This window comes from Anopheles merus, chromosome 3R, assembly GCF_017562075.2.
Source record: "Anopheles merus strain MAF chromosome 3R, AmerM5.1, whole genome shotgun sequence".
In the NCBI taxonomy this organism is placed as follows: Eukaryota; Metazoa; Arthropoda; class Insecta; order Diptera; family Culicidae; genus Anopheles; species Anopheles merus.
Genome location: NC_054084.1, coordinates 10,464,416 through 10,488,151, shown reverse-complemented (window position 1 = coordinate 10,488,151; position 23,736 = coordinate 10,464,416). Strand labels below are relative to the sequence as shown.

Here is a 23,736-nt window from a genome sequence, read left to right as displayed (position 1 = left end):
CGTTATACGAAACGTGAAGCTATAAGCGAAATAGGAATAACAGAAAGTAGTGCTGGCTATAAAGTAGGAAAATAATCGAATACTACGTCATAGAGTGACTATTTCCTGCTTGGATTGGATAAAACTCTATATTGCAGTATTCAAATTGATTCAAATACATTAACAAACCTAAAAGACGTTAGGGGGAGGGGGGGGGGGGGGGTGCATTGTTTACAGTTGAGCACGTGCCAGCCATACGTTTTATTGTAACACCATAATGCTACGATGCAATAGGTTGCTTTTAATTGCCAACAAGGGACAGATTATTAATAATGGCTTAGTCCGTCTTCTAACTGTTAATGGATAATAGACAGCTGAAAATGGACCCTTCCCAGCACATCCATGTTTGAGAAGCTTTTTGGCAAGTGTTTGTCACGAGGAAAGTACCCAAAGAAAAGAACCTATAATTGGCTAGAGTGGAATAGAGTACTTATAGATCTATGGGACTTTACTATAAAGCTCTTAAGTCTTCTATTTGGCGTAACGTCCTACGCGGACATGCCGGCCGGCCTTATACAGGCTTTCGTAACTTAATTCATTACCACGTAGCCGGATAGTCACAATCCTTGCTACGGGGGGACGGTCCATTCTGGGCTTGAACCCATGACGGGCATGTTATTGAGTGGTTCGAGTTGACGACTGTACCACGGGACCGTCCCTGAGCTCTTTAGTATAATTTTGAATAATAATCGACTATTGTTTTATTACAACCGACGAACAATCTTGTAGCGTTGAGTATTAAATAAATAAATAACATCCATCGAAATAAATCTCACAATTAAACACACTCAAAAACACGAACTGTTTTTGAAGGCAACGTCAATTTTCACCTTCATCGTAGTAAAACTCTCCCCTCCACATGATCACTATTTAATGAGCTACACATACCACACATCCAACCCAACTCCCCCATACACAAACGTACAAGTGGTACAGCATCAGATGCATTATAACCAATTCCTAGGGGATGTATGTATAGATTGACGAATACAAGCACAGAATGCACAACGCCCTTAGTAGGAGTTACCGGGACGAGTAACGGCGAAGAGAAAATTGATTTATCCTACAACACTATCCTCAAGAAACGATCTGAGCCGCCCGCCAAGGTATGGAAATAATCTCCTTGTCGTGTGTGTGCGTGTGTGTGGTGGATGTGTTTTCCGTGTGGGTAGACGAACAAGCTGAAAATAGATTCCATCCAATCGTATGGAATAGGACGCGACCTCACCATTAGGCGCTATACCACTTTACCACACGCCCCGAGAAGACCAAAGCGGATGATCGTTTGCATTCCACTGCAGAGAAGCCAAGAAGAAGAAGAAGAGGTTATGCAGGGATGCATCACGGCTGCACCGTGTAATCTCGGTTTTGATGCATGTTGAGCAAGTGCAGTTTTTCAGTTCCAGCTACAAATAACCGATTGCATCGTGCGTACGTGCGCGTGAGCGAGAGCAAACGATAGGCGCATGTAGCGTTTCTTCAGCTCTACTCACTCCAGTTCAAATAGAAAGCCCTAGGTGTATCGCGTATCGTAGCTGGCTGTGACAAGCTCAAATGTTCAAAATTGATGGACCTTTCAGTACTTTAAATAGCTCATTAACCAGTGAAAGCACTTTGGTATCGATAAAATGCTACACTAATCGCACACGCGGTGTGGCCCAACGGTTGTAAGTTGCACAAATTGTACCATGTATAGCACGAAGCAACGAAGCGGTTCGTTCATTTGCGACAGGTGCTTCCGTTGTATGGTGTTGGAGTGTCAAGTCATTATTAGTTTATTGGTAAGAGTAGCTAAGCTAATCAAAGATGAAGGATGACTATCACTATAATCAAGCGGTCATAAGTGTGGTCTTTTACAAAATACAGTGGTAAATGTTAAACGTTTCAACAAAAGGCTTTTATAAAATATTAATTAAGCTATTGGGGCAGGAAAATAGATCTGTTCAACTGCCATGTCATGTGTTGAAACTCCTTCCTGATCTTACTAGCTACCTTACGCCAATTTTGTCAAACAACTGGAATCAATTGGTAAAATTTAATTCAGATTTAATTCAAAGCTCCATTGAACCTAGTCCTTGCTCTCGACAAATTAGACAACTTACGCCAATATCTGGATCACACAAGCGGGCACTTTTTAACCCGCCTACTGTGCTCTGGTTTGATCTTTCAACATACGTACTTTATAGATCAGCTTTCCGCACATAGGTGTTGCAGTTATCAACAAAACATTAGTCAAACCCCACGGCTCTGCATTGTTGTGGTGTGATAAAACATTCATTAATTCAATTTGCACTTCATTCGATGTGGTAAGGCGATGGTGTTTTAAAAATAAGTTAAAATTGGATGTTTTTCCCCATGTTCTCGCTTGCCACGGTGCACATCTTCTGGGCCGGATTCTGACCAGGCGGCCATGTCAAGCACGCGGATAACGTGGGTGTAGAGAAACAGAAAGAGAGAGAGAGAGCGGGTTCACGATGCCCACGGTCGGTGTCCTAAATTTGTGTACCGTGATGAAAATATTGCAAAGCGTTCAAATGATGCACAGGGCAACACACATTTCAAACTGATAGATACTTCTATGCGCAAATGATGATGATCATGGAAAGTAAAGAAAATTAGATACTAAAATGACGCTGTTTAGTATTATGACACATAATTATCTACAAATCTATCTAAAACTATCTAAAATTGACACAAAATTCCATTTCCAACTACCAATTCTTTCGGATCTTGTGGGCCCAAATTTGGCTTCCATTTGCTGTGTGTGAGCAGGCCAATCCACGGTCAGCCACTGCACTGCAGCAGATACCGCTTTGGTGCAGTTTCCTTCTTTCCCACCGCATCCGATGATGATTGCACAAGACCTGCACCAATGCTTGTGTGTTTCATTCTTGCCAGCCTTCGCTCTTCATCGCATCCCGCCTATACGCAATGTCCGCATGCTGAACATAGTAGGCCGTACGTGAATCTCGTTTTTTATCCTCAACTTTTCGACTGTAAGCCGTGTGATTGTGTATTTTACAACACAAGAAAAAACCTCCTCCAACTCCATCGCATCCACGGGAGTGTACGCAATCTGCGCAAAATGGGGTTTCAGGAAAAGCAACAGCAAAAAAAAAAGTGTGAGTGTGTGCGTGCTATTTTAAAAAAATAGAGTTAAAATCATTTAAAAAAAAACCCTCAACGGAGGCGCCTCGTTTTCCCCCTTCCACCTCCTGAATGTTCGAAAAAGTCAGCTTTTTGGGAGTGGTGAAAAGCAAAAGTAGATATTTTTATAAATAAAACACCGTGTGTCCGGTCTAGCCCCATTCACACAGACACACACACACACACAGGGGAGCGCGCGCGCACGCAATTTAGGCCGGAAACCGTACACTAGATAGATCTCAATGACCTGTGCGCCGTTGTGCGACGGCGTTGTGTGTAGCGCCGTGTAGAGTACGACGCGCCCGGGAAGCTCCTGTTGGTTGGTAGTGGTGCCGCTCTACCCTATCGATGGTGATGATGAATCCGCGTCCGAGTGCCATGCGCAAACCGTTTCCGTCCTCCTGCGCATGTATGAGCGGTTGGCAGGCGTAGATGGATGCTTTCTGCGGCCCGTCGTCAGCGTTGTGTGTAGGCGCAGCGGGGCTTACTTTGATTGTGCTAAGAATGGAGCAGTTTGCTTGATGGCTTTTTTTCGATATTGTTTAATTTATGCTACGCGCGCTTATAAAATAGTTTGAAGTACTCGCGGGCAACAGAAAACACTCATCAGACCAAACCAGATCACCGATTGTTGTAGCACCGCATCCCACCTCCGCAGGATGATCTAAATTAGATAGTGACTAAAAGGGGACGTTGTGATTTGCCCCCTGTCTATCCATTCTGATCTCTCAGCGACCTCGCTCTGTTATGAGCGCCACCGTTCTTTACTACATCACTCTGCTACAGATTGGAAGCCGCAAATACCGACATTCCAGCAGGCCCCCGGGACATTCGATTGGAAGATTCGTTTTAAAAATAGAGCCCACTGGCCCCACCGAAAAACCCCCCACACCAAAGCGAGTGGATTATCTCCCCTGTAGCTCCAGCGGGTGGTCATACACAGAATTACAGAGCGAGAGAGAGAGAGAGAGAGAGGGAGAAAGAGAGAGCAGGATAATTGCCCAAAAAAAAAAAACGGGAACCGTGGCGCTACCACGTAATTCCCTATTCCCTTGCCGAAGATGCTCTCCATGCATCCATCATCCATGGTGGCCACCATCTTAGTTCTTCGTATGACGCGCATACATGACGTGTCTCGTCATGAGGTCGCCCCCGTGTATTACGGGAAAAGGAGTTTTTTGGTGTGTGTTATGGATTTAAATTTAGTAGTTCGGGACCCGGTTTTGACCGCACCACGATCAGCTATAGCTAGAGAATGAGATAGATGGAGGGAAGGGATTATGTTTTTTTCTTTCTTTTGGAAAACATCTGCTGTTCCGTAGAATTCCCTAAATTGTCCATCGATGAAAACGCATACTCAGCGAACATATTTAGCTGGATGGTGGACAGACATTCCGTGTTAATTAGTCCAACAAATTAGAATATCCATTTTTATTATCAAAATGGAAAAAAAAACAGTGTTAATAGTATGCAAGGCTTTCCGCATACAACCTCGAAGAAGAGATAATCCTCTCTCTCTCTCTCTCTCTACCGACGGGATGGCGATATTTTACAAACTAATTACAATCAGCAAACTCCCGGAGTTTCTTGTTGCGACGGCACAAGCGCGAACAATGCTGTTTTGCATTTTTGCTGTTGTTGTTCTGTGTGCATGCGCCATAAATTTCAGCTACCCAAGCGACGCCATCGCCCGTGCATCCTTCACATTTGGACGGTCGCGCTGAAGTGCCCGACGGCGCAAGGATATGCGTATCCTGGACGGCGTAAACATCTGGAAGGTTTACAATTTCCAGTGCGCAAAGGAAACAGCGCTTCCTTGGTTGCTTAAGTTGAGAATTAAAAAAAAGGAAAAGTAACAAAAAAGGACGATCACTCACATGGGACTCACATGCGATCACCCGGTGAGCCTGGTAAGTCTTCCGATTCGATTGTTGGAAAAGAAACAAACGAACGCACATGGCAAACTGATGGTTTCAAACAACACCAATTTGCTGACTTTGGTTTATCGCTCATTTTTTGGGTTCGTCCTTTTTTCGACCATTTAAAGAACTTCATTTGCAGCCTCCACCAACTTAAAAACGTTGGAATTATGCAACGACTTCATCGCCTACTTCGATCGAGGAAAGGAAAACACGAGGAAAACTCTCGCATACAAACACACACGCACAGCCGGGGAGGGGGGGTTATGTAACAGTGATCACCAATCTAAAACGATCGGTACAACGGGCGCAACCCATCACTTCCATCTGTATGAGTAACTACGATCATGGGGATCGGCATCCACAAGAATAGAGCGTTGGAAAAACTGCTCGCTCAACCACCTTCACCGGTTGTCGATTTTCCAATCGATACGATGAGATGGCTGGCTAGATTCTGCTGAACCACAGTTGTGTCCACACCCCACCACCGCTCCTCGTCTCGCTCCGCACGCGTGTTTGAATTGGCAAAATATGGTGTTCATAAATATACATCGAACGACACAGACTTTGCCTCCCGTGTCGAGAGATGGTTTTGAAAAAAAGGGGGAAAGAAAACCATTTTCCTTCAGCTTCTTCATACCTCACCATTTACATGCAGCAGTTGTGTTTGTAAATTTTGGAACGGCGAAGCTTCGAGTTCGGGCAAAGTTGGTCGGTGTGCATGAGACGGCCCCCCTTCGTGTGTAGACACGGTGCGCGTCTGCGCGCCTCTCTCTTCTAGTGTGGGGTATTTTTCAAAACTAAAAAAACGATCGAAAAAAAGGAAAAAATAAACTTGTTGGCTTATTTAATACCAACCAACCAGTGGACGAAACTCCCTCCTATAGAGGCAAACACATGAGGCAAAAAAGAAGGGAGACGGCTCAGAACCTCCCAGTGCGTTCCGTAGGTTCCTAAGTGCAAAAAGCAACAGTGGGTCCAAAACGGAACGGTCAGGAAATGGAACGAACGAATGAAGATGCTGTAGTGAGCAAAGTGAGCCATGTGCGCAGGACGGTTTGCTTTGCTGGTGGTGGTAGTGCTGCTGCTGGTGGCCTCTGTAGAACAAGGTACAGAGGAACGAAGAACGAAGCGAAGGAAGGGCAAGAAATCCTTTTCGTTTACTCACACACACACACAAGCACATTGCAGCGAGATGGCTTAACACGGGTGGTGGCCATTTATAGATCTTCGTCCTCAGGAGAGGGCCCCCCTCCCGAGCGCGCTGAGCCGGGCGCGCTTCATCTTGGGAGCAATAGTTAATGCATCCAGTGCATTCTGCGTTCAGTTGCCGAACTGTTCGCATCGCGCGGTTGTGTCCTCACTCCGGTGTGCCCGGTTTGCCGGTGATCTGTACTTGAATTCTTGGAAATGGTTTCGCGTGCGTGAAATTTGCCTTGATTGGATGTAAATTGTAAACCCCTCCCCGTGCGTAGGGCCAGACAAATCATTGCCAACTAGGACCTTTTAGTGTGAAAATTGAGGAGTTTGGCAGCGTTGGCCACAAGTGTGAAAATCAGCCCCCCCTCGCTAACCGAGTGTAGAGGTAGTCAGATCGAAGTAACCGATGTGAAACTGTGTGAAACTGTGCAGTGTTTCCTGCTGGGTAAGAAGCCGTTCGTTTTGTTTTCAGACGAGGAAAAAATACATTCTGTTGCAACTGAATTTGCACCATAAACCGTTTCAAAATGAAGATTGAACATTTTTGAGGTTAATAGACCATGTGCACGGATGAGCTGGGGTGTTGAAGAATTTATATAACACCGGGTGGCAGCCATTGAAGACAGAAACCCTTGCCTGGTAACAACCAACCTGGTTCCAACCTCTTCTCGCACGATAAATCCAACGCGAAAAAGGACCTTAAGTAAGATGCATTTTTAGAGTTTTGTATTTCTTTTTTGTACAACCATGTCACCATCGTTTGTCAGATTGTTGCGAAAAAAACAACCGGATGCATTTTCTGTTTCTTCCAACCCCCAGCCTCCTGGTTAAACTGCAGCAGCGAAGTCTCATTGAGGGTAACGGCCCTTAACATACCACATTTGGTTGGTACACCACCACCCGTACCATATGTGAAGTTTGTTGTTTTTGTACATTTTTGGTTCATTTTATGATCCTCTCAATACAATAAGAATATGTGCGTAAAGCGTACCAGAAGAAAGCGGTTCAGAGTTTGTGCAGCAGCAGCTCTCCCTATGCGCAGAATGATAAACACGTGATCGCCATACGGAGTGCATGCGGCAAAATATTCCAAAGATCGTTGGCAAACCAGAACTCGGCATCTTTTTTCGTGTTTGAACTAAGTTCGCGACAGAGAGCAAGTAAAGGAATGGTCGGGGTTTTCGCTGGAGCTCGCGCGTGTGTCGTCTAAAATGTGTGTGTTTAATGTGATTCTTCTTCTAACACTTTTCCCTTGAATGTGTCCCCTGATCTCCCTCCAAAAGTACGGATCCTTTAGTGTCAGGCCTGACTCAGTGACGTAACGCGTGTGCGCGATCACCAACGCCGCATGCTGAGCGTTTGGTACAAGAAGCAAAGCTGCGAAAGTTCCATGCTTCCTTGCATTCAATAGTATGTTTCAAAAACCCTATGGAATGTAAAGAAGTATGGAGCGATTGGGCTAGTTCAGCAGGAGAGCAGACGTTACAAAAATATAAAACCGATTATTTGCAGCCAATATTCAACCTCTATTTAATCCTAACACGCAATCATTGGTTGCCAACGGTGAAATAACTATTCTTTCAGCGTAAAAAGCAGCCGCAGCACGTACACAGCTGCATTCTAGCGAAGATCCTGCTATTTATAGCATATAATGCCGCCTGCGAGACAGGCCTTCACTACACCGCTGCTGTGGCTTCGTGATTTCAGCCGTCGTTAAGGCGGTACGCATCATCTCGCTTTTCTGACCGGCCGCGCGAAACGTTGCAGCAGCAGCAGCAAGCAAGATTGCGTTGGACGAGAAGGACGAGCAGTTAGGCCGCCACTGAGCCGTATCGAGGAGGATGTAAAAATATCTTCAGCTCCCGAGCGCGCACACTGCGAGCAATGGACTCTGATCGTGCGCCTCTCAACGCATGCGCCTGCGTGACACGAGATCGGTGCGCTGCTGTGCCCAGAGGGCAGCGGCAGAGGGAGAGAGCATTTCGTACGTGAACGTGCCCCCGTGCGGCGGAGTGGATGGTGGTCGGAAAATCGTCGTTTTTTTTTTTAATTTCATCAAACCTGCGCAGTATTATTTTTAGAATCCTAGGGCACACGTTCGTCGTTCGTCACACTCGTGCACAGATTTTGGTCTAAAAGATGTCATTTCTAGGAGCCGTTTGGGATTGCACAGGGTTTGGGACTTATTTTATGTGCGGCCGGTGTAGAGCTTGGAAGATGGTCGGGATCCTCGTTTGAGATACAATTTGAGGATTTTAACGTTTGAGATACAAAAAAGGGAAGCTAGGAAAATATAATTAAAAAAAATAACAAAAATGGATGTGAAAATGATGTCAATGATGATGATGTGATCGCAAATAGCTGTAATGTGATTTTAAGCAAGAAAAGTAATAAAGATATACTATTCAACTATAATATATGCTGAAATCTATGCAACTATGTGTTTGTGACTATTTTGTATTTTATTAAATTAATACATTGGTGTACTTGGGGGCACCAAACCAACTTCCGTCTCATAACTTGATGGAAAATGGAATCCTTTCTAAACTAAGACACTCCATGATGAGCATATGCAGAGTCTAAAAAGTGTATACAGTATTGTACATGAAGTGTTAATTGTTCGTGCGCTATGGCTGAAACAAATTTAGCATGAAGAATATCCGCCCGTCCTACCCGAATGCACATTTATGCTGGTAATTGATCAAAAATGCATCTTAATACTCCAATACCCCAGTCTATATGAACAATAAAACCCATATCACTTCTATCATAGTTCAAAATCGTCGGTTTTGGAGCACCATCGTACCGGTTCATAGTACCGGTACGATGGTGCTCCAAAATAGTTTTTTCTCACAAAACTCCTCCGTACGGCTGGTGAGACGCGTGTTATTAAGCAGGATGGTTGTTTTACATGGTTCGATGTATTTCTCTAATATGCAGCTTAATACTAGTTGGTGCGTAACAGTTTCTCCATTTCCTTCCGCTTCTTCTCTATCAGCATCTTGCCGTTGGTCTTGAGGTTGGTGTAGTTGTTGACATATCGCGTCTTCACCGTGGCCATCATAATAGTGACAAATTCATCGCACTGCAAGTTGAGGGCAAAAGTAATATCCGTTAGTTTTATCTTCTCTTCATCATCACCAATAGCGCATTCCGTCCATTACCGTTAGATGCGTCTCTGGACGGCCAAATTTCACAAACGGACACTGTGGTGCATGCTTCCGGTGTTCGCTCCACGGATCGTCCGACTCTTCCCAACCGTCCAGCTCTTTGCCACACACGAAGCAAGCCGCTATGTCTATCTCTGTCTCCGTCCCGTGCCAATAGAAGCCTGCCTCAGCCATCTGCAAAATCGTACCCAGTTTAGCAAACGATAATCATTTTGGGTGGTTTCTTCGTATCGAAGCAAAGCGATTGTAGCCACCAGTACATATCGGCATCGTGAATGTTTACCTTCTGTATGCTGCATTGTTTATCACCGGAAAATGGCCAATGTTTAAAGCTTTTCTCGCGATCCTCTTGAAGTAAGTATATTTTAGCACTGTTGTGTGTGGATTCCATGGCGTCGGATAACACTTATTTGCAGAACAATTGAGATTATTAACAAAACAAGCTTTCGATTTTGCTAGCAAAACGATTAGGCGGTTTTCCTGCTGGAGCGTTCACAACAACTTTGACAGAAACAGGCGTTTGAACGCGATCGCCTTTTAAAATTGGCCAAGGTTGCTAGATGAAGGTACGATTCATAAAATAAGGAATAATTGAATGTTGAAATTTGAAGACGGACCATTCCAACAATTACATATTTCACTTAATTGCTACAACCTTAATTTTTTCCATAAATTTTTCATTACTTGCTTCATTGTCCTTATTCGAACAGAAAATACAGCAATTCATATGAAATTTATACATTTCGATTTCTCTCACCCGAATCGACACCAACCCTGCAATCTCTCTTGCACCATTTTGACAGCGCTTGTCAAATCATTAGCTGTTGCTCTACCTACCTTGGCAATCGACTTGCCCTCCCCCTAAACACCATCAATACAGTGTTGGAATATGTTGTAAATTTTGCAAACGTATGGTGGAAGGACAAAAGCGGGCGACAAAACAGTGCAAATCCCTGCTAAATACCGTGACGCACATCGCTGGCCGCCTGTTCCCAGTTTCCCGCACCAGTCGGCCAATCGGAACGGGAGCAAAACTAGCAAAGTTCGATCGATCCGTCGAACCGTCAGCACCTTTGCACACCGATGCGGATGCATTGACACGGAGGAGTAATTACGCCTTTTTCTGTGATTGAGAGTTTCTCTTGGAGGCAGCGAATAAACACGTACAGCTGTGTTGTGCCTGTTTGTGGTGCCGTTTGCAGCAAGAACCAGGCGAAGCAATAGATCTATTCAACCCGCTGGAACCATTGGCTCAGCGGAACCTTCCATTCCTCGCCAGAAAATTGGATGTTGATCAAGTGAAAAACGGCTGCTGAAATCACAGGAGTAAGTAGACCCCCACCTCCCCTCCATGCAGTTGGACGAGAAGGAAGGAGGGAAAAGTGAGCGTTGAAACAAAGTAGGTCTTGGAAGATGAGGCGGCAGTGCGGACTATGTACTTGGTCGTCATAACACACCGAGGGGCCTGGGCTCCATTCGCCTCAGCAGGAAGCATTTTCCTGATTGAATTACTCATGTCGATAAAATCGTTATTTGTTGTTGTTGTTTCGCCTGTGGCCTTGAAGAAAGTCACTGTGTGCAGTTTTGTGCAAAGGAAAATGTGAAGGGTGGAGGAGGGCAGAGAAAAAGGAGGAGCAAGAAAAACAACAAACAGTGTGAATATTTTCGCACAGAAAAATACTTCTACTGCCCAGTAGAAAGCTGCAATTAACTACCGCGTACGTATTGGTGGATGATACACACACACACACACACACACACACACACACACACACACACACACACACACACACACACACACACACACACACACACACACACCACACACACACACACACACACACACACACACACACACACACACACACACACACACACACACACACAAAGGCACACCACCCTCTGCCACTCTCTTCCGGGAATGAGGGAGGTGGTGGTGGTGGTGGTGTTATCATTATCGCCACAATTGTTTGGTCATTAGAAAATTGTGCTGAAATGCCTTTTTTGTTGCGTTATGCGTTATGCGTTATCATATTCTGTTTCTGTGTGTGCGTATTGAAAATATCGCCATCCTCTTACTCATCGTAGAGTGCGTAGCCAAACAAAGCAAGCCAAAAGTATGTGAGATTTGAATGGCGTTCAGAAAGAATGATAAACAATATATATCACATGCTGCAACGACCCACGACGCCTTCTGCCTTCAACTATTGACTCATCCATCGGAATGATGGTCTGCAATATTGAGCGCCGTCCCAGACAAAACTGAATTAGCCGATAGAAGAAAGTGCGCCCAAACCGTGGTCCTGGTGTGGCTTTGCGCCGTGTTTCATTTGTGCCCATTTTCATAAGCAGCACACACTATTTAGCACTGGCTGGCATGTACCACACACAACAAAGGGGAGCCTTATCAGTAGAATGCAAATTCGCCACGGCACCGGATGTGTGTGGTGGAACAATTTTCCGTTCTGTATAGAAACAGAAAGGTAAAACTATGAATGAGAAGGGAGGGAGCACAGTACGCAGTACTTGCTCGTAACCGAACCGGCCGCGGCTCAGAATATTCCCACCGGTTGAAACGTTAGCTTGGTTTCTGTCGCCTTACCACGCACCAGTTGCACTAACTTTAGCAAACTGTTAAGTAAAACATACTCACAATTGGCTCAAAAAGTCCTCTCAATATGAGCTTCATCAGTAATGTATCACGAAAGCTTTACGATGGTTTCGATCAAACCTACGAGAAAAGTAAATTAATTAATGAAATTGTTTGAAATTTTCCAATTATTTTGAAATAGATGTATAATACCTTTCCCCTTCCTCTCTTCCCTCTTTTCCAGTATTCATCATGTCGGCCGGACCGTATAATTATTCGTATATCTTCAAGTACATCATAATCGGTGATATGGGAGTCGGCAAAAGCTGCCTGCTGCATCAGTTCACAGAGAAGAAGTGTACGTATGTGAAAGAGGTGAAACAGTGCGCCCCTGTGATGCGAGAACTAATATCGCCATTTTGCATTACACTGCACCCACAGTTATGGCCAGCTGTCCGCACACGATCGGTGTCGAGTTCGGGACGCGCATCATCGAGGTTGATAAGCAAAAAATTAAGCTGCAAATATGGGACACGGCCGGACAGGAGCGGTTCCGGGCGGTGACACGATCGTACTACCGTGGTGCTGCCGGTGCACTGATGGTTTATGACATTACGCGACGGTTAGTCTTGTTCGGGCATTGTCTATAAAACAAAAATTAGCACTACGAGACACAATTTGCTCAATCGTTTCAGGTCAACCTACAATCACCTGTCCAGCTGGCTGACCGATACGCGCAATCTAACGAATCCCAGCACTGTGATATTTCTCATCGGCAACAAATCGGACCTCGAAAGTACCCGCGAGGTGACGTACGAGGAGGCGAAAAATTTTGCCGACGAGCATGGCCTGCTGTTTGCGGAAGCGAGCGCAATGACGTAAGTGTGTGTGCGCATTTCACGGCGTACACAGTTCGCGTACGGTGCGCAGTTGACCAATTAATCCCTTATACACGTGTCTCATGCAGTGGCCAAAACGTGGAGGAAGCATTTCTAGAAACGGCCCGAAAGATCTACCAAAGCATCAAGGATGGGCGGCTCGATCTGAACTCGTCCGAAACGGGCGTGCAGCATAAGCCGGCCCAACCCGGCCGAACCACGCTCAGCAACGATGCACAGACGAACAAGGAAAATTGCTCCTGCTAGGAGGCACATCGGGAGTTCCATTGCAGTCGGGTTGGCGCGGGTGCGTGTGTGTGGCAACGATTTTTACCCCGTTTCACAGAGCGGGAAGTGAGTGAAGGAGGAAACTACCGTTCGAAACGAAACTACAAGTTGCGTTTCGTTTTAGGGCAAAGTGTCTGTATGTGTGTTTTTCTTCAAGCAAGCATATAATTGGGATCCTTCATGCGAAATTGCGCCAAACGATTTTTTTTCTATAGTTCGAAGCAAACTCTAAAGCAAACCCAGAAACCCCGCTTCCAGTTTCAGTCATTTGTGAGATCGAGTTTGATAGGCCTACGGGAATTTTTTGTTTGTTACTATTCCATACACATCTACGCTGCAATGCTAGGCTCTGCAACATTCGAAACAGAATATCTTTAACCTTTCCCTGCAATTTTTGTTAAGTTAATTTGTTGTTAATAGTTGACTGATTGTGAAGATCAAACGAGCGGCAGCAGGAACGAAACGAACCGCTTCGCGTGTGTAGGTACTCTACTACTAACCCCCAGGCACGGCGGAGAGCCGATTTTTAAGTGATGAAAGGATTAAGTATACCCAATTTAGTTGATCGGTAAGAAATGTATTTTATTGTACGCAAATATAGTAAGCAAAAGGGAGTTTTATTTATGTTTCCCCGCAGTTTTAGCTGGTTTTTGTTTTACTTTTATTTTTGTTCCTTTTTTGTTGGTCCTATATTTCCCAAAAAAACAGAACTTTAATGTTCCATGTAACAGGATTCTGTGCAATGTAAGCCACAGAGCAATCTCTAATCCATAGGCGCAAATATATACGTATCGGTGGAACATAACCCCTTCAACACATGATTGTTAATAATTAACCAAAACCTTATTGTGGCGTTTGGAAGGGAGAAATCTATAATTCATAGGGAACAGGGCACGATGCAAACGAGTGCGGTCCATTATGAGAAGTCGATATGCAATGATAATGATGTGCACAACTTAATATGTGTGTGCGTGTGTGTGTATCTTACCATCATCACACTCACTCACCCGGCCCAGGGGTTTATGAAAAAATGAAGGAAAATTCAGACAGATTTAAAGGATAAGGTAGACAAATTGAATTCCTTTTTAACATTCTACTTAAATTCCCCAACCATCACTATTGAAAGCATTATCGTATTTTGAGTACAAACAAAAAAAAAGGCGAACAAATCAACCAAACATATGAAAATAGTGAAATTGTGCATCACATCACAAGCAGCAGCAGCAGTGCGTTTTTTGGCGGAAGAATTCAATGCAAAACAAAACAATAATGATATTCCAACTCTAACGACCCAGTGTATAGCTCTTCTGTGTAATCTTCCTTTCGGTGCAGCATGCAGGCAGCAGTTACAGCCGAAAACTATACCTGTCTCTTATGCAAATGCAGCAAATTTTAATATCCGCTGAGTTATACTGTTTAAAAGATAATGTGCAAATAAATCACAATGTTATTGAAACACTTCTAAAAAATGAGACAATTTAGACAACATGCAAAAAACAAGAGGAATTAAAAAAGAATGCCATTACTTTTTGGCAAGTGAGAGAGAAACGAATTAAATTAGCATATTTGCACAGTAAAGAGTAAAATTTCAACAACAAAAAAACACGCAGTGCGCAGAACGATGTATATCGTTCATGTATTTCGAATATTATGTAGCAAAATTTCTAAAAACACAAAAAAAAAACACTCACAACTAGTTCTTTCTACAGCCCCTTATCGGTAGTGCGAATAACATTGCAATGGAAAGTTTAGCGGAATGGCGGTTTAACATTGGCTGAGTAGTTAGTTATACATAGTTGGTAGTGTTTGGTACCACCAGCCAGCCAGTCAGCTTGCAACAGCACCACGTCACGAACGAAAAGAAGAAAAAAAAAACTGTACGATCACCACCACCTAAAACAGTGTAATTACTGATAAAATGATTGATTAGGTTGAGCTATGGATTCAAACATCACTAGTAACATAGAAACTCCTGTAGTAGGTAACTAGTGATCGGCGTAAAGTGGTGACGCGGTATGTGTGTATGTGTGTATGTGCACGTTGGCATGACGATCGACGATCAATATAACAGAAACTAATGTCGTATATTTCTATTGTTTTGTTGGTACCACAAAACATGGGTTTGGAAAGAAATTCTAAAAGTGTTCTTTCATGGGTGATATGGGTGAAATATTGGTAATTTCTTCACTAGTATTATGTTTCTTTTTCTTTTATTATTGCAATTCTTCATGTGCAGTACGGTATTGTGTGAGAGAAATAGATGCCTGGACTCGTATGTATGTGTGTGTGTGGTGCGATCGGGACACCGATCCAGCCGAAAGTTTCGTTAATACTTTTTAATTACGTTTTATTACCTGGTTCATCCCTAGTCTCTTCTTCTCCGACCGTAAAAGAGAGTGATAGAGAGTGGAATGCTTCTGTTATTGAATGTAACGAAAACAAAAAAAAAGGATTTTAACTGTCGATCAGATCAGTTCCTCCGAAATCAGTAAGACATCGTTTGCGCGTCTTCTTCTTCATTTGCCATAACGTGTACAAGCTTATTAAGACTTATGTTATACCACGGTATTAGCGGCCGGGTTAGTCCGATTCAGAAGCGAATCGAACTCCGCTCGGCGCCTTTACATGCGCTTCGTGGCTGTATAAATGCTACTTTGAGCGCGATACGGTACTTGATTTCTAGACACAGTAAATTAGTTTTCAATACTTAGCAGTTCATTTTTCTTATTTTTTTGTTTGTTTAGCTGAAGAACTTTCTCCCGAACGATCGCTGCGATAGGCCAGTGAAAGTGGATAAAACGGGACGATTTTTGTGCAAGTCGTTAAATCGGGTACCACAACAGCTTGAATAAATGTATGGTTATGCTTTCGAAAGATCGTGATCGCCGCGTGTCTGTGGAATGAGTTTTTGTTTTCAATAAAAAAGGGATTAAATAGGAAAGAGCTAAAACGATAGTGTGGCACCACAAACTCGCCCTCGATGCCCTCCTGCTTTCTCTAACCGACTCGACTAAAATGTGGTGTTACAATTGGTTTTCTGTATATCCTTTCCGTATTTGCCCGCCCAAGAGCCACCTGTCGTGGGCCTGCACACACTCACACATGTAATTGATTGTTTTTTGTTATACTATTTCCAACAAATACTAGCCAACAACAATTGGTGGAATGTGGGGTTTTCTATCCTCGCCACTACCTAGCCCGCCGTTCGCACGGTTCTATCACACACGGTCACAAAAGAAGGATCCTGTTAAACGATACACACATACACATGCCACTACAGAGAGCACACACACACATTTTGGGGGAGGATTTGTGAGCATTGTTTGCCTTCTAGCTGCAGTGAAGTTAACGGGGTTTTCAGGAGTTCTCATACTTGTGGGATACTTTCATGACTCTTTCTTCCACGAAATGAACGAAATGGACAAATCCAACAGGATTTTCCAATGAGTCTGGACATAGAGTCCAATTCACATCATATAAAGTTCCCATTTCCTATAAGAAAGAGTCAAACAAGTATCCCACAGCTATCAGAACACCCCTGAAAAATCCTGTAATGGCGCTAGGCTTAAGGCTGCATTGTTGCAGTAATAAAAGCACCGGAGCACAGTACTCCAATAATACCTAGAACAGAACACATCGAGAGGAAAAAGGATAACGCCGCAATAAACGCTATACACACTAAACAGGTGTCTGCACCAATATGTATCCTTGTCCCTTTTCCCCACATCTTATTGGAGGCATTTCCATTGCACAAATAGTGCTGGCTGTTGCCAAGGGGGAGGGATAGGGATTGGAGGATGAGACAAGGGACGCTACACTTTGCTATTATAATTGGATCGAGTTCTATCTATATCTACAGGCTTTCGTGTTGTAATATAGGCTTTTTCTGCTCGGGAGAGGTGTCTAATATCTTCGGCCGTTACTACTCTGTCCTTCTGTACCTTCTTTGTAAATAGCTCTATGCGCGAATGCAGTTGCTGGGCGTGCAATCATGCTATCAGTTGCTCAAACTTTAACTTGTCCTTTTTTGGTATAGGTAATGACTTCCCTACTGCAAGTACCAGTGGAAGTGTTCGGTGGATATAGCGAGTGTAGTAGTAGTAGTAATGGTAGTAGTAGAAGCGTACAGGCAGTTGAAGAACGGTGCTTGGTTGTTTGGTTGTAATCTATAAATACCGGGCATATTATTATTATTGAACTGTTTGATTAACTGGCTAATAATGTGTTCGCCTTTTCCCCCTTTTTAAGCTGCCTCCCGTGTACGCTTGAGTTTGTATTGGAGATTTTAAGCCGTTTTTAGGAACCATCCGCGCTTCCATTTAAGGTTTTCCGGGATTAGGTTCGCTTATTTTACCCTCTTCTAACTAAAACGGCTGAAAACGGTTCAAATATACTTATAGAATCGTTTACGATAGTGTTCTTTGTTTGCTTGTTGTTGCATTAAGTGTATCTCTAATTAAAATATCACGATCTCCATCCACTCTTCCCGCGTAGAATTGAACGCATTCTATTGCCTTATCCCATAACCTTTGGGGAAAATAAAACCAAGCACTTAGACAAATTGAACAAACAAAATACTCCTTCTAGTAGGGGTAAAGAGAGATAATAAGTTCGATAAAAAAAAGACTAAAATAATATATATGTGTGTAAATGCCAGCATCCCTGTACACGTGGAACATCATTCGGTGACTATTCGCTAGCAAATTCAGTCAACTATCTACCGTCTAATGGTGATAGTTCTGAACTCATCCGATGCTATGCTTCGTTCGGTTAGCCTATTCTTAACTGAAATCTCACTGTAACAAGTCTTGTAAAACATTTCCTCTTCCTCTACCACTACCAAACCCAGAGAGGTATATATGTATAAAAGGAACACACACGAAAAACGAAATGGTTTTAAAATCGAAATATGTAAACCATCTTACCCTCCATGCACGCGAATTACGTGACGAGCGTTAAATCACCGCCAGTGTTTCTTCGGGCCGAGCTAACCTCCGGTGCGGATGCTTTCCGTGCCAGTGCATCCGTAACGCTACCACCGCCCAGGCTCCCGTGGTAGCTGTTTGCCATCATCGACATCGAAAGACCGGCGGAGCCCTTGCCGGCACTGCTGCTGCTGCTGCTGCTCGCCATTAGCTGCTGCTGGTACATCCGTCGATACTCGGCGTACATCTGGCGGGCTTGATTAAGCACACGCGTCACGTTGTGCTTGCGCACCATCTTGTCGAAGTGCATCGCCATCTCGTTGTAGTCCATGCCCGTCTTCATGATGTAGTCGCGATGCTGCAGCAATATCGTTAGGCAAAGGAACATCAGGAACGGATTGCCTCCGCCGAACTCTTGCGGTGGTGGAAGTACACCTGCCACCTTCATGCTTGGGAGCGTGCTGCTGGGAATGATACCGGCGCTGGCGGTTGTTGCTGCAAGAATGGGGCCACCAGCACTACTACCACCAGCCTCACCAAAGTTCACATCGAGCGGGCTCGGTTCCAGCGGAAGGGAGGTGATCATTGTCGGTGAAGCTAGCGTTTGCCTCGATACGATATCTTCCCGATTGGAGGCGATATCGCTAGCGCTAGGCATACCAGTTACAACGGATGCTTCGGTGCCCTCTTCCAGCAGCTCTCCGTCACCGTCGTCCACAGGTCGGTGCAGCAGCGCCGTCGGACGATTATCGATTGCGCTTGAGGCCGCATCGAAGAAGGGATTGTTGGGGTGGAATTTAAACTTAACGGCTGCCGGCGATCGTGAGAGCGGCGAGTCGTCCGAAGAGTCCGAAGAGTCGGGCAGAATCATTGAGTTTCGGGCCGAGCCGGGCACGGACCGGTCGCCATTTTTCCGCACCAACCGTATCGGCGTGACGGATTTCTTTCCCAGCGTTGTTTCTTCGATAATTTCCCCATCGTACTCCAGCTCCGGATGTTCGTCTGGGGTGGTAGCGGTGCGCTGCTGTATCTGCGTCACCTCCCCGGTAATCATACCGCCCGATACCGGGCTTACCGGTTCGCCATCATCACCACACTCCTGGTGCAGCGGGTTTTCCCATACAAACACATCGCTGCTGACGTTTGCGCTGGACGTGCTGATTCGTTTGCTGTCGCGATTTTCGCTCACCACACTGCCCGTCGCACCGCCCGTCCCCGTACGCCGACGGCCCGGCTTTTCCCGGTACCGCACGACCTCACGGTCTTCTCGCGTTTCCTCCCCACCCGTCTGCTCGAGCGGAGATCGATCACAGATTTCGTCAATTGATTCAATTTCCATCGTTGCGGCTAGCGTTCGCGGCAGGCTGCCATTATTGTCGAGCTTGCTGTACGCGATGGTAGTGGAGGCGGTTGCAGCCGCCACGCCAAGTGGAAACATCCGTTGGCTGTCGGAATACGGCACCATGGAGTCGCCGCTTTCGGGCGGCGTTTCCAGATCGAGGCAACTGTTAAGCGTGTAGAAGCGCTGCTGCTTGCTGTGGAAATCCGTACCGAACACATGCCGATCGAGGTTTTCCAGCTCCATGCGCAACTCTCGCGTCATGGACGTGGTCATTGGGAAGTATTCCTGCGAATCGTCCGGACTGCTACCGTCCCCGACCGGCGCAACAGCTACGGTGCCAGCGCTCGCCACAAACAACTCTACCGGCCGATGAACCGCCGGCGTGAGGCTCGCGTGCTCCGTCCCCACGTCCTCGTTTGCTGCCGGTTGCTCCTGTTCCTCCCGCCGGATGTGAATCGGCGACACGGAGGCAGAGCTATCGTCCACAATAAAGCTGCTATTGTCGCTGGAGCGTGAAAGCGCCGTCGTTGTGGCCATCGAGTCCATCCCCACGCCGACACTCGTCGCGGACGAGTCGGAATCATCGAACGACGATTTGGTCAGCTTGATAACGGGCTTCGGTTTCAGCTCGTTGTACTCGATCGTTTCGGTCGAATCGTCCCGGGACACTTCGCTCGTCACACCGCCACCGGTCGTCGTCGTCGTGTAGCTGCTGGTCGTTGAGTCCAGCGAGCAGCTGTTGTTTGCATTGCTTCCCACGACGCTCGCGTTCGTGAGCATCTTTTTCGTCACCAACCGATCGCTGATGCGGCTCTTGTTCATGGCGGCAAAGTTAAGGAACTCGTTGAAATTTTTCACCAGCTTCGGTTTAGATTTTTCCACCTGATTGCTCCCGGCTCGACCCGGGGCTCCCTCGCCACCGCCCTCGATGCTGTGCGCTTTGTCCAGCGAGGCAAAGATGCCTTTCCGACTTGCCGCAAGCTTTTCCTTCAGGTCGTGAAAATGACCCACACCTCCCGTTCCACCGCCACCACCGCCGCCCGCAGCCGTGAAGTGTTTCTTTTGATTGCTTAATTGGCGGGCGATCATTTTGCCCGTTGCGGCCGACGTTGAGAAAAGGCTCCGGCTGCGTCCTATCACTGGCGAGTTTCGCACACTGCTAGCCGCACTGCTGCTGTTCGTGCCGGGTGTTGTGGATTCTGGTTTGAATTCTGTCACCACTTCGGCCGCGGGACGTTCCAACTCTTCCGCCGGCGGTTCTGGCGCCGACACGCTTTCCATTGACCCATCGATGAAGGGATTCGTTTCGCTGCTGTTCGCTTTTAGCTGATGCTGCGGCGAATGGAACACACTGTCCTCCACGTCGGTCGCATTATCGTCCTCACCCTGGTCCAGCGAGTGGGCCATTTCGAATCCCTCCTGGATGTTATCATCGTCCCCGACGCTGCGGACGATTTTCCTCTGCTTCACCAGCGCAATCTTCGCCTCGTCCAGGCTCTGGTGAACCTTCTGCACGTGTCCCACCTTGGTGGAGTAAATGTTTTCGCGCGTAATGTTCTCGTCCAGGCTAAGGTTGAGCCGGCGCGACGCATCCAAACGCCCCCCAACACCAACGCCACCGTACCGATCGTACCGGCTCGACGGATTGGCGAGCGGGTTCGTCGAGGTGCAGCAGGAGGAGCTGAGCGAAAGTGCCGAACTTTGCCGCCGGAGGGCGCACACCTTCGTGTAGGGGTTTTCGCGCGGCGTTCGCAACATCACCGACGGGCTTTGGCTGGGCGGTGGATGGACGCTCTCGTCCGACGGTGCCGGCGGCTCGTACTCCCGCTCGTACAGTGCCAGCTCGCCCTTCGGTGCCATCGGTGGCAGCGAGCTCCACAGCACCTCCAGCATGCGCAGCGCATCGTCGAACGCAAACTCGCGCTTCATCTCCAGCAGCAGCCAGCGGTAGCAGAACAACAAATCGTCCGCCTGGTGGTGCTTCAGGTAGGCGAAAAAGTCCGGATCATAGTACTGCAGCGCCTCGGACAGGTGGGCAAACTTGAGCGTCATCGCGATCCCGTCCAGCATAAAGTTACAGCTCAACCGCTCCATGATGGCGCAGAAGCAGATGTAAGCCTGCGCCTCGTCGCCCATCGTTACGAGCAGCGGCGAGGCAATGTCCGACATGCCCTGGCAGTAGCTGACTGCCGGATGGTTCAGCGCGTACGTCGTGAGCACATTGAACAGGGCGGCAATGTTTTGATTGTCGTCACTGCCAGCGTAGAATGGATGCAGACGATCGGTGCGAAGGACGTCCTTCCGCACCATGCTGGTAACGTACGCCAACTCACCGATAATGTTGCCGCGCTGCATCGTGCTGCGCCACACGTCACGCAATCGATAATATTCCGCTAAATTGAATGACAAAAAGAGCGAAAACGGAAAGGTTACAGAACAATCAACTGTCGCATACCAAATGATGTGCTACTAATTTCAATCAACGCGCTTCAGCAACCGACATGCATTATTCACGTTTCAAAAACGAAGCATTTTTGCAGGTGAATGGTTCCGAAAGGTAAACAATAAAATGAATGAAGCGATGTTTGACCTCGCACCAAAAACCACCCCGATGCACATTGCACATACCTGACTTCCTTTTCATGTACTCCATCCGCTCCCTGCCGGTCATGCCGTCGGGGTACACGTTCAGTATGTGTTTCCACACGACACGTCTCAGGCTGGGGTCGATTCCACCGAGATAGATCACCTTGCGCAACTGTTCGGGGGCCAATATTTGACCTACCGAATCTTGTAGCTTGCGAAACTCGGCATCCGACAGCGGTGGTCTGATCGGTTGCGTTAGCAACGGATCCTCGACCAGATTGAACGCTCGCTGTACCATGGAGAACGTTTTCTCCATCTGGTTCATGATCAAGCCGGGCAGCTTGTTCTGCACGTACTTGTGGCCAGCACCGATCGACTGCTGCAGGGAGACGAGCTCGCGCGGTATGCTCGGACCCCCGCCCGTACTATTGCCGTCCCATTCCGAAGCCTCGGAGAAAGGTTTAATGTCGACGCGAAGGTTCAGGCACGGTTCGCTTTTACTGGCAATCGACTGATTATGGGCCCGCAGGAAGGCGGCCTCCAGATCCCAGTCGGACAGTACGACGAGATAGCTTTCCTGCCCGTTCGCTTCGATCACCTTGTAGCTGATGCCGAAATCGGTTTTCAAATCGAACGCTTTGGCCAGCAGCGAGTACAGCACCTCGAGGTTGGTAATCTGCGGATCGACGCTGAACTTCCTCGTTTCCGAAGGAACGTTTTTCTCACATTTCTGTAGAAGAGAGACACACATTATTTAAGCGAACGGTGACCATGGATGGATGGATTTTTTTCGGTTCTCGCTTCGCTCTTTTAATTACCTTCACTTTCACCCGAACCGCTTCACGGCTGTGACCATACATTCCGGACATTGTCGAATGCGTGCGGCGAGGTTACTGACAAGGACGAGATACGCGCAAGACGCTGTTTTCGGCTCGAATAAGGCCTGACTGCAGAGGAGGTCACCAGAAGGGGGTAGGTCGTCTTGAGATGGTGTTCACATTAGAGGAGCTTTTTTTTTTGTTACAACTGTGGCCTATTTCCCGTGTCTAAAGGTGTCCGAATCTCTGCCGGATCAGTGCTACACCACTAAAAACACACCACTTTATGTTTGCATTTTCCTAATCACCGTTGTGGCCCCGACGACAGCTCTACGAATGTTGCACGATCCAAAGCCTGCGATGGGTGTCCTGTATTATCCTGCCCGCCGAAGGCACTGCAAGGGGGTCACACATTGCAGAACCACCATACGGTCGCAGGCACGTGGATGTAGTGTTGCCGCAGTCCACCGAACCAACCGAGAAAAGTGAGCAGATGGGCGGGCTTGAAACAACGAATCCAGCGTTTCCGTCTGTTTTCTGGTCCTTTTTTTGGTTTTTCCCTGCTGGTGGTTGTGATAAACTAGTTTTCCTCTTTGTTGACACTTTGACACATTTGACATATTGCATATGGTTTCCCAAGGTGGCTACAGAAAGGTAAGTGGCTGGTAACGATGTGGAATGAGCTGAAGGCCATCGAGTACATTCGTTTTTCTATCTGCAAATATAATTATATGCCAAATAAACGATTTATTTAATCACAGAAACAATAATTATCCCTTTTTGTAGAAGAAGTATGAAAATTTAATCCTCATCAGCATTTTGTAAAGCACGTGT

The 23,736-nt window shown here is 46.4% G+C and overlaps 3 protein-coding genes and 1 long non-coding RNA gene across 4 annotated transcripts; 2 read left to right on the top strand and 2 right to left on the bottom strand.

Moving 5' to 3' along the window:
• The first annotated feature begins 6,387 nt into the window (after positions 1 to 6,387).
• Positions 6,388 to 8,625, top strand: LOC121597036. Its single transcript, XR_006005366.1, has 2 exons — positions 6,388 to 7,008; positions 7,125 to 8,625. It is a non-coding gene; the product is annotated as an uncharacterized LOC121597036 (long non-coding RNA).
• A 582-nt stretch (positions 8,626 to 9,207) lies between these two features.
• LOC121597034 (baculoviral IAP repeat-containing protein 5) lies at positions 9,208 to 12,356 on the bottom strand. The gene is made up of 5 exons (XM_041922495.1): positions 12,279 to 12,356; positions 12,129 to 12,206; positions 9,759 to 10,031; positions 9,470 to 9,649; positions 9,208 to 9,390 (listed from the first exon to the last, which is right to left on the bottom strand). The coding sequence occupies exons 3-5, from the start codon at positions 9,864 to 9,866 to the stop codon at positions 9,253 to 9,255; spliced, it is 426 nt and encodes a 141-aa protein (XP_041778429.1). The 5' UTR covers positions 9,867 to 10,031; positions 12,129 to 12,206; positions 12,279 to 12,356; the 3' UTR covers positions 9,208 to 9,252.
• On the top strand, positions 12,054 to 13,873 carry LOC121597033 (ras-related protein Rab-14). The gene is made up of 5 exons (XM_041922494.1): positions 12,054 to 12,217; positions 12,310 to 12,423; positions 12,507 to 12,687; positions 12,761 to 12,943; positions 13,033 to 13,873. The coding sequence occupies exons 1-5, from the start codon at positions 12,154 to 12,156 to the stop codon at positions 13,208 to 13,210; spliced, it is 720 nt and encodes a 239-aa protein (XP_041778428.1). The 5' UTR covers positions 12,054 to 12,153; the 3' UTR covers positions 13,211 to 13,873.
• Positions 13,874 to 14,923: 1,050 nt separating this feature from the next.
• Positions 14,924 to 23,533, bottom strand: LOC121597029. The gene is made up of 3 exons (XM_041922488.1): positions 22,903 to 23,533; positions 22,127 to 22,814; positions 14,924 to 21,891 (listed from the first exon to the last, which is right to left on the bottom strand). Exons 1-3 carry the CDS (start codon positions 22,951 to 22,953, stop codon positions 18,173 to 18,175), a joined length of 4,458 nt encoding a protein of 1,485 aa, XP_041778422.1. The 5' UTR covers positions 22,954 to 23,533; the 3' UTR covers positions 14,924 to 18,172.
• Between the last annotated feature and the right edge of the window lie 203 nt (positions 23,534 to 23,736).

What these genes read in the sequence shown, in the direction of transcription:
- LOC121597034 (XM_041922495.1), bottom strand. Translation starts at nt 9,866, where the DNA reads ATGGAATCCACACACAACAGTGCTAAAATATACTTACTTCAAGAGGAT. An exon ending in AACAATGCAGCATACAGAAG is followed by an intron (nt 9,650 to 9,758) that starts GTAAACATTCAC and finishes ACGATTTTGCAG; the next exon opens with ATGGCTGAGGCAGGCTTCTA. An exon ending in GTCCAGAGACGCATCTAACG is followed by an intron (nt 9,391 to 9,469) that starts GTAATGGACGGA and finishes CTCAACTTGCAG; the next exon opens with TGCGATGAATTTGTCACTAT.
- LOC121597033 (XM_041922494.1), top strand. Translation starts at nt 12,154, where the DNA reads ATGAGCTTCATCAGTAATGTATCACGAAAGCTTTACGATGGTTTCGAT. An exon ending in CGATCAAACCTACGAGAAAA is followed by an intron (nt 12,218 to 12,309) that starts GTAAATTAATTA and finishes CCTCTTTTCCAG; the next exon opens with TATTCATCATGTCGGCCGGA. An exon ending in GCGGAAGCGAGCGCAATGAC is followed by an intron (nt 12,944 to 13,032) that starts GTAAGTGTGTGT and finishes TGTCTCATGCAG; the next exon opens with TGGCCAAAACGTGGAGGAAG.
- LOC121597029 (XM_041922488.1), bottom strand. Translation starts at nt 22,953, where the DNA reads ATGTCCGGAATGTATGGTCACAGCCGTGAAGCGGTTCGGGTGAAAGTG. An exon ending in CGGTTCGGGTGAAAGTGAAG is followed by an intron (nt 22,815 to 22,902) that starts GTAATTAAAAGA and finishes TCTCTTCTACAG; the next exon opens with AAATGTGAGAAAAACGTTCC. An exon ending in GTACATGAAAAGGAAGTCAG is followed by an intron (nt 21,892 to 22,126) that starts GTATGTGCAATG and finishes CATTCAATTTAG; the next exon opens with CGGAATATTATCGATTGCGT.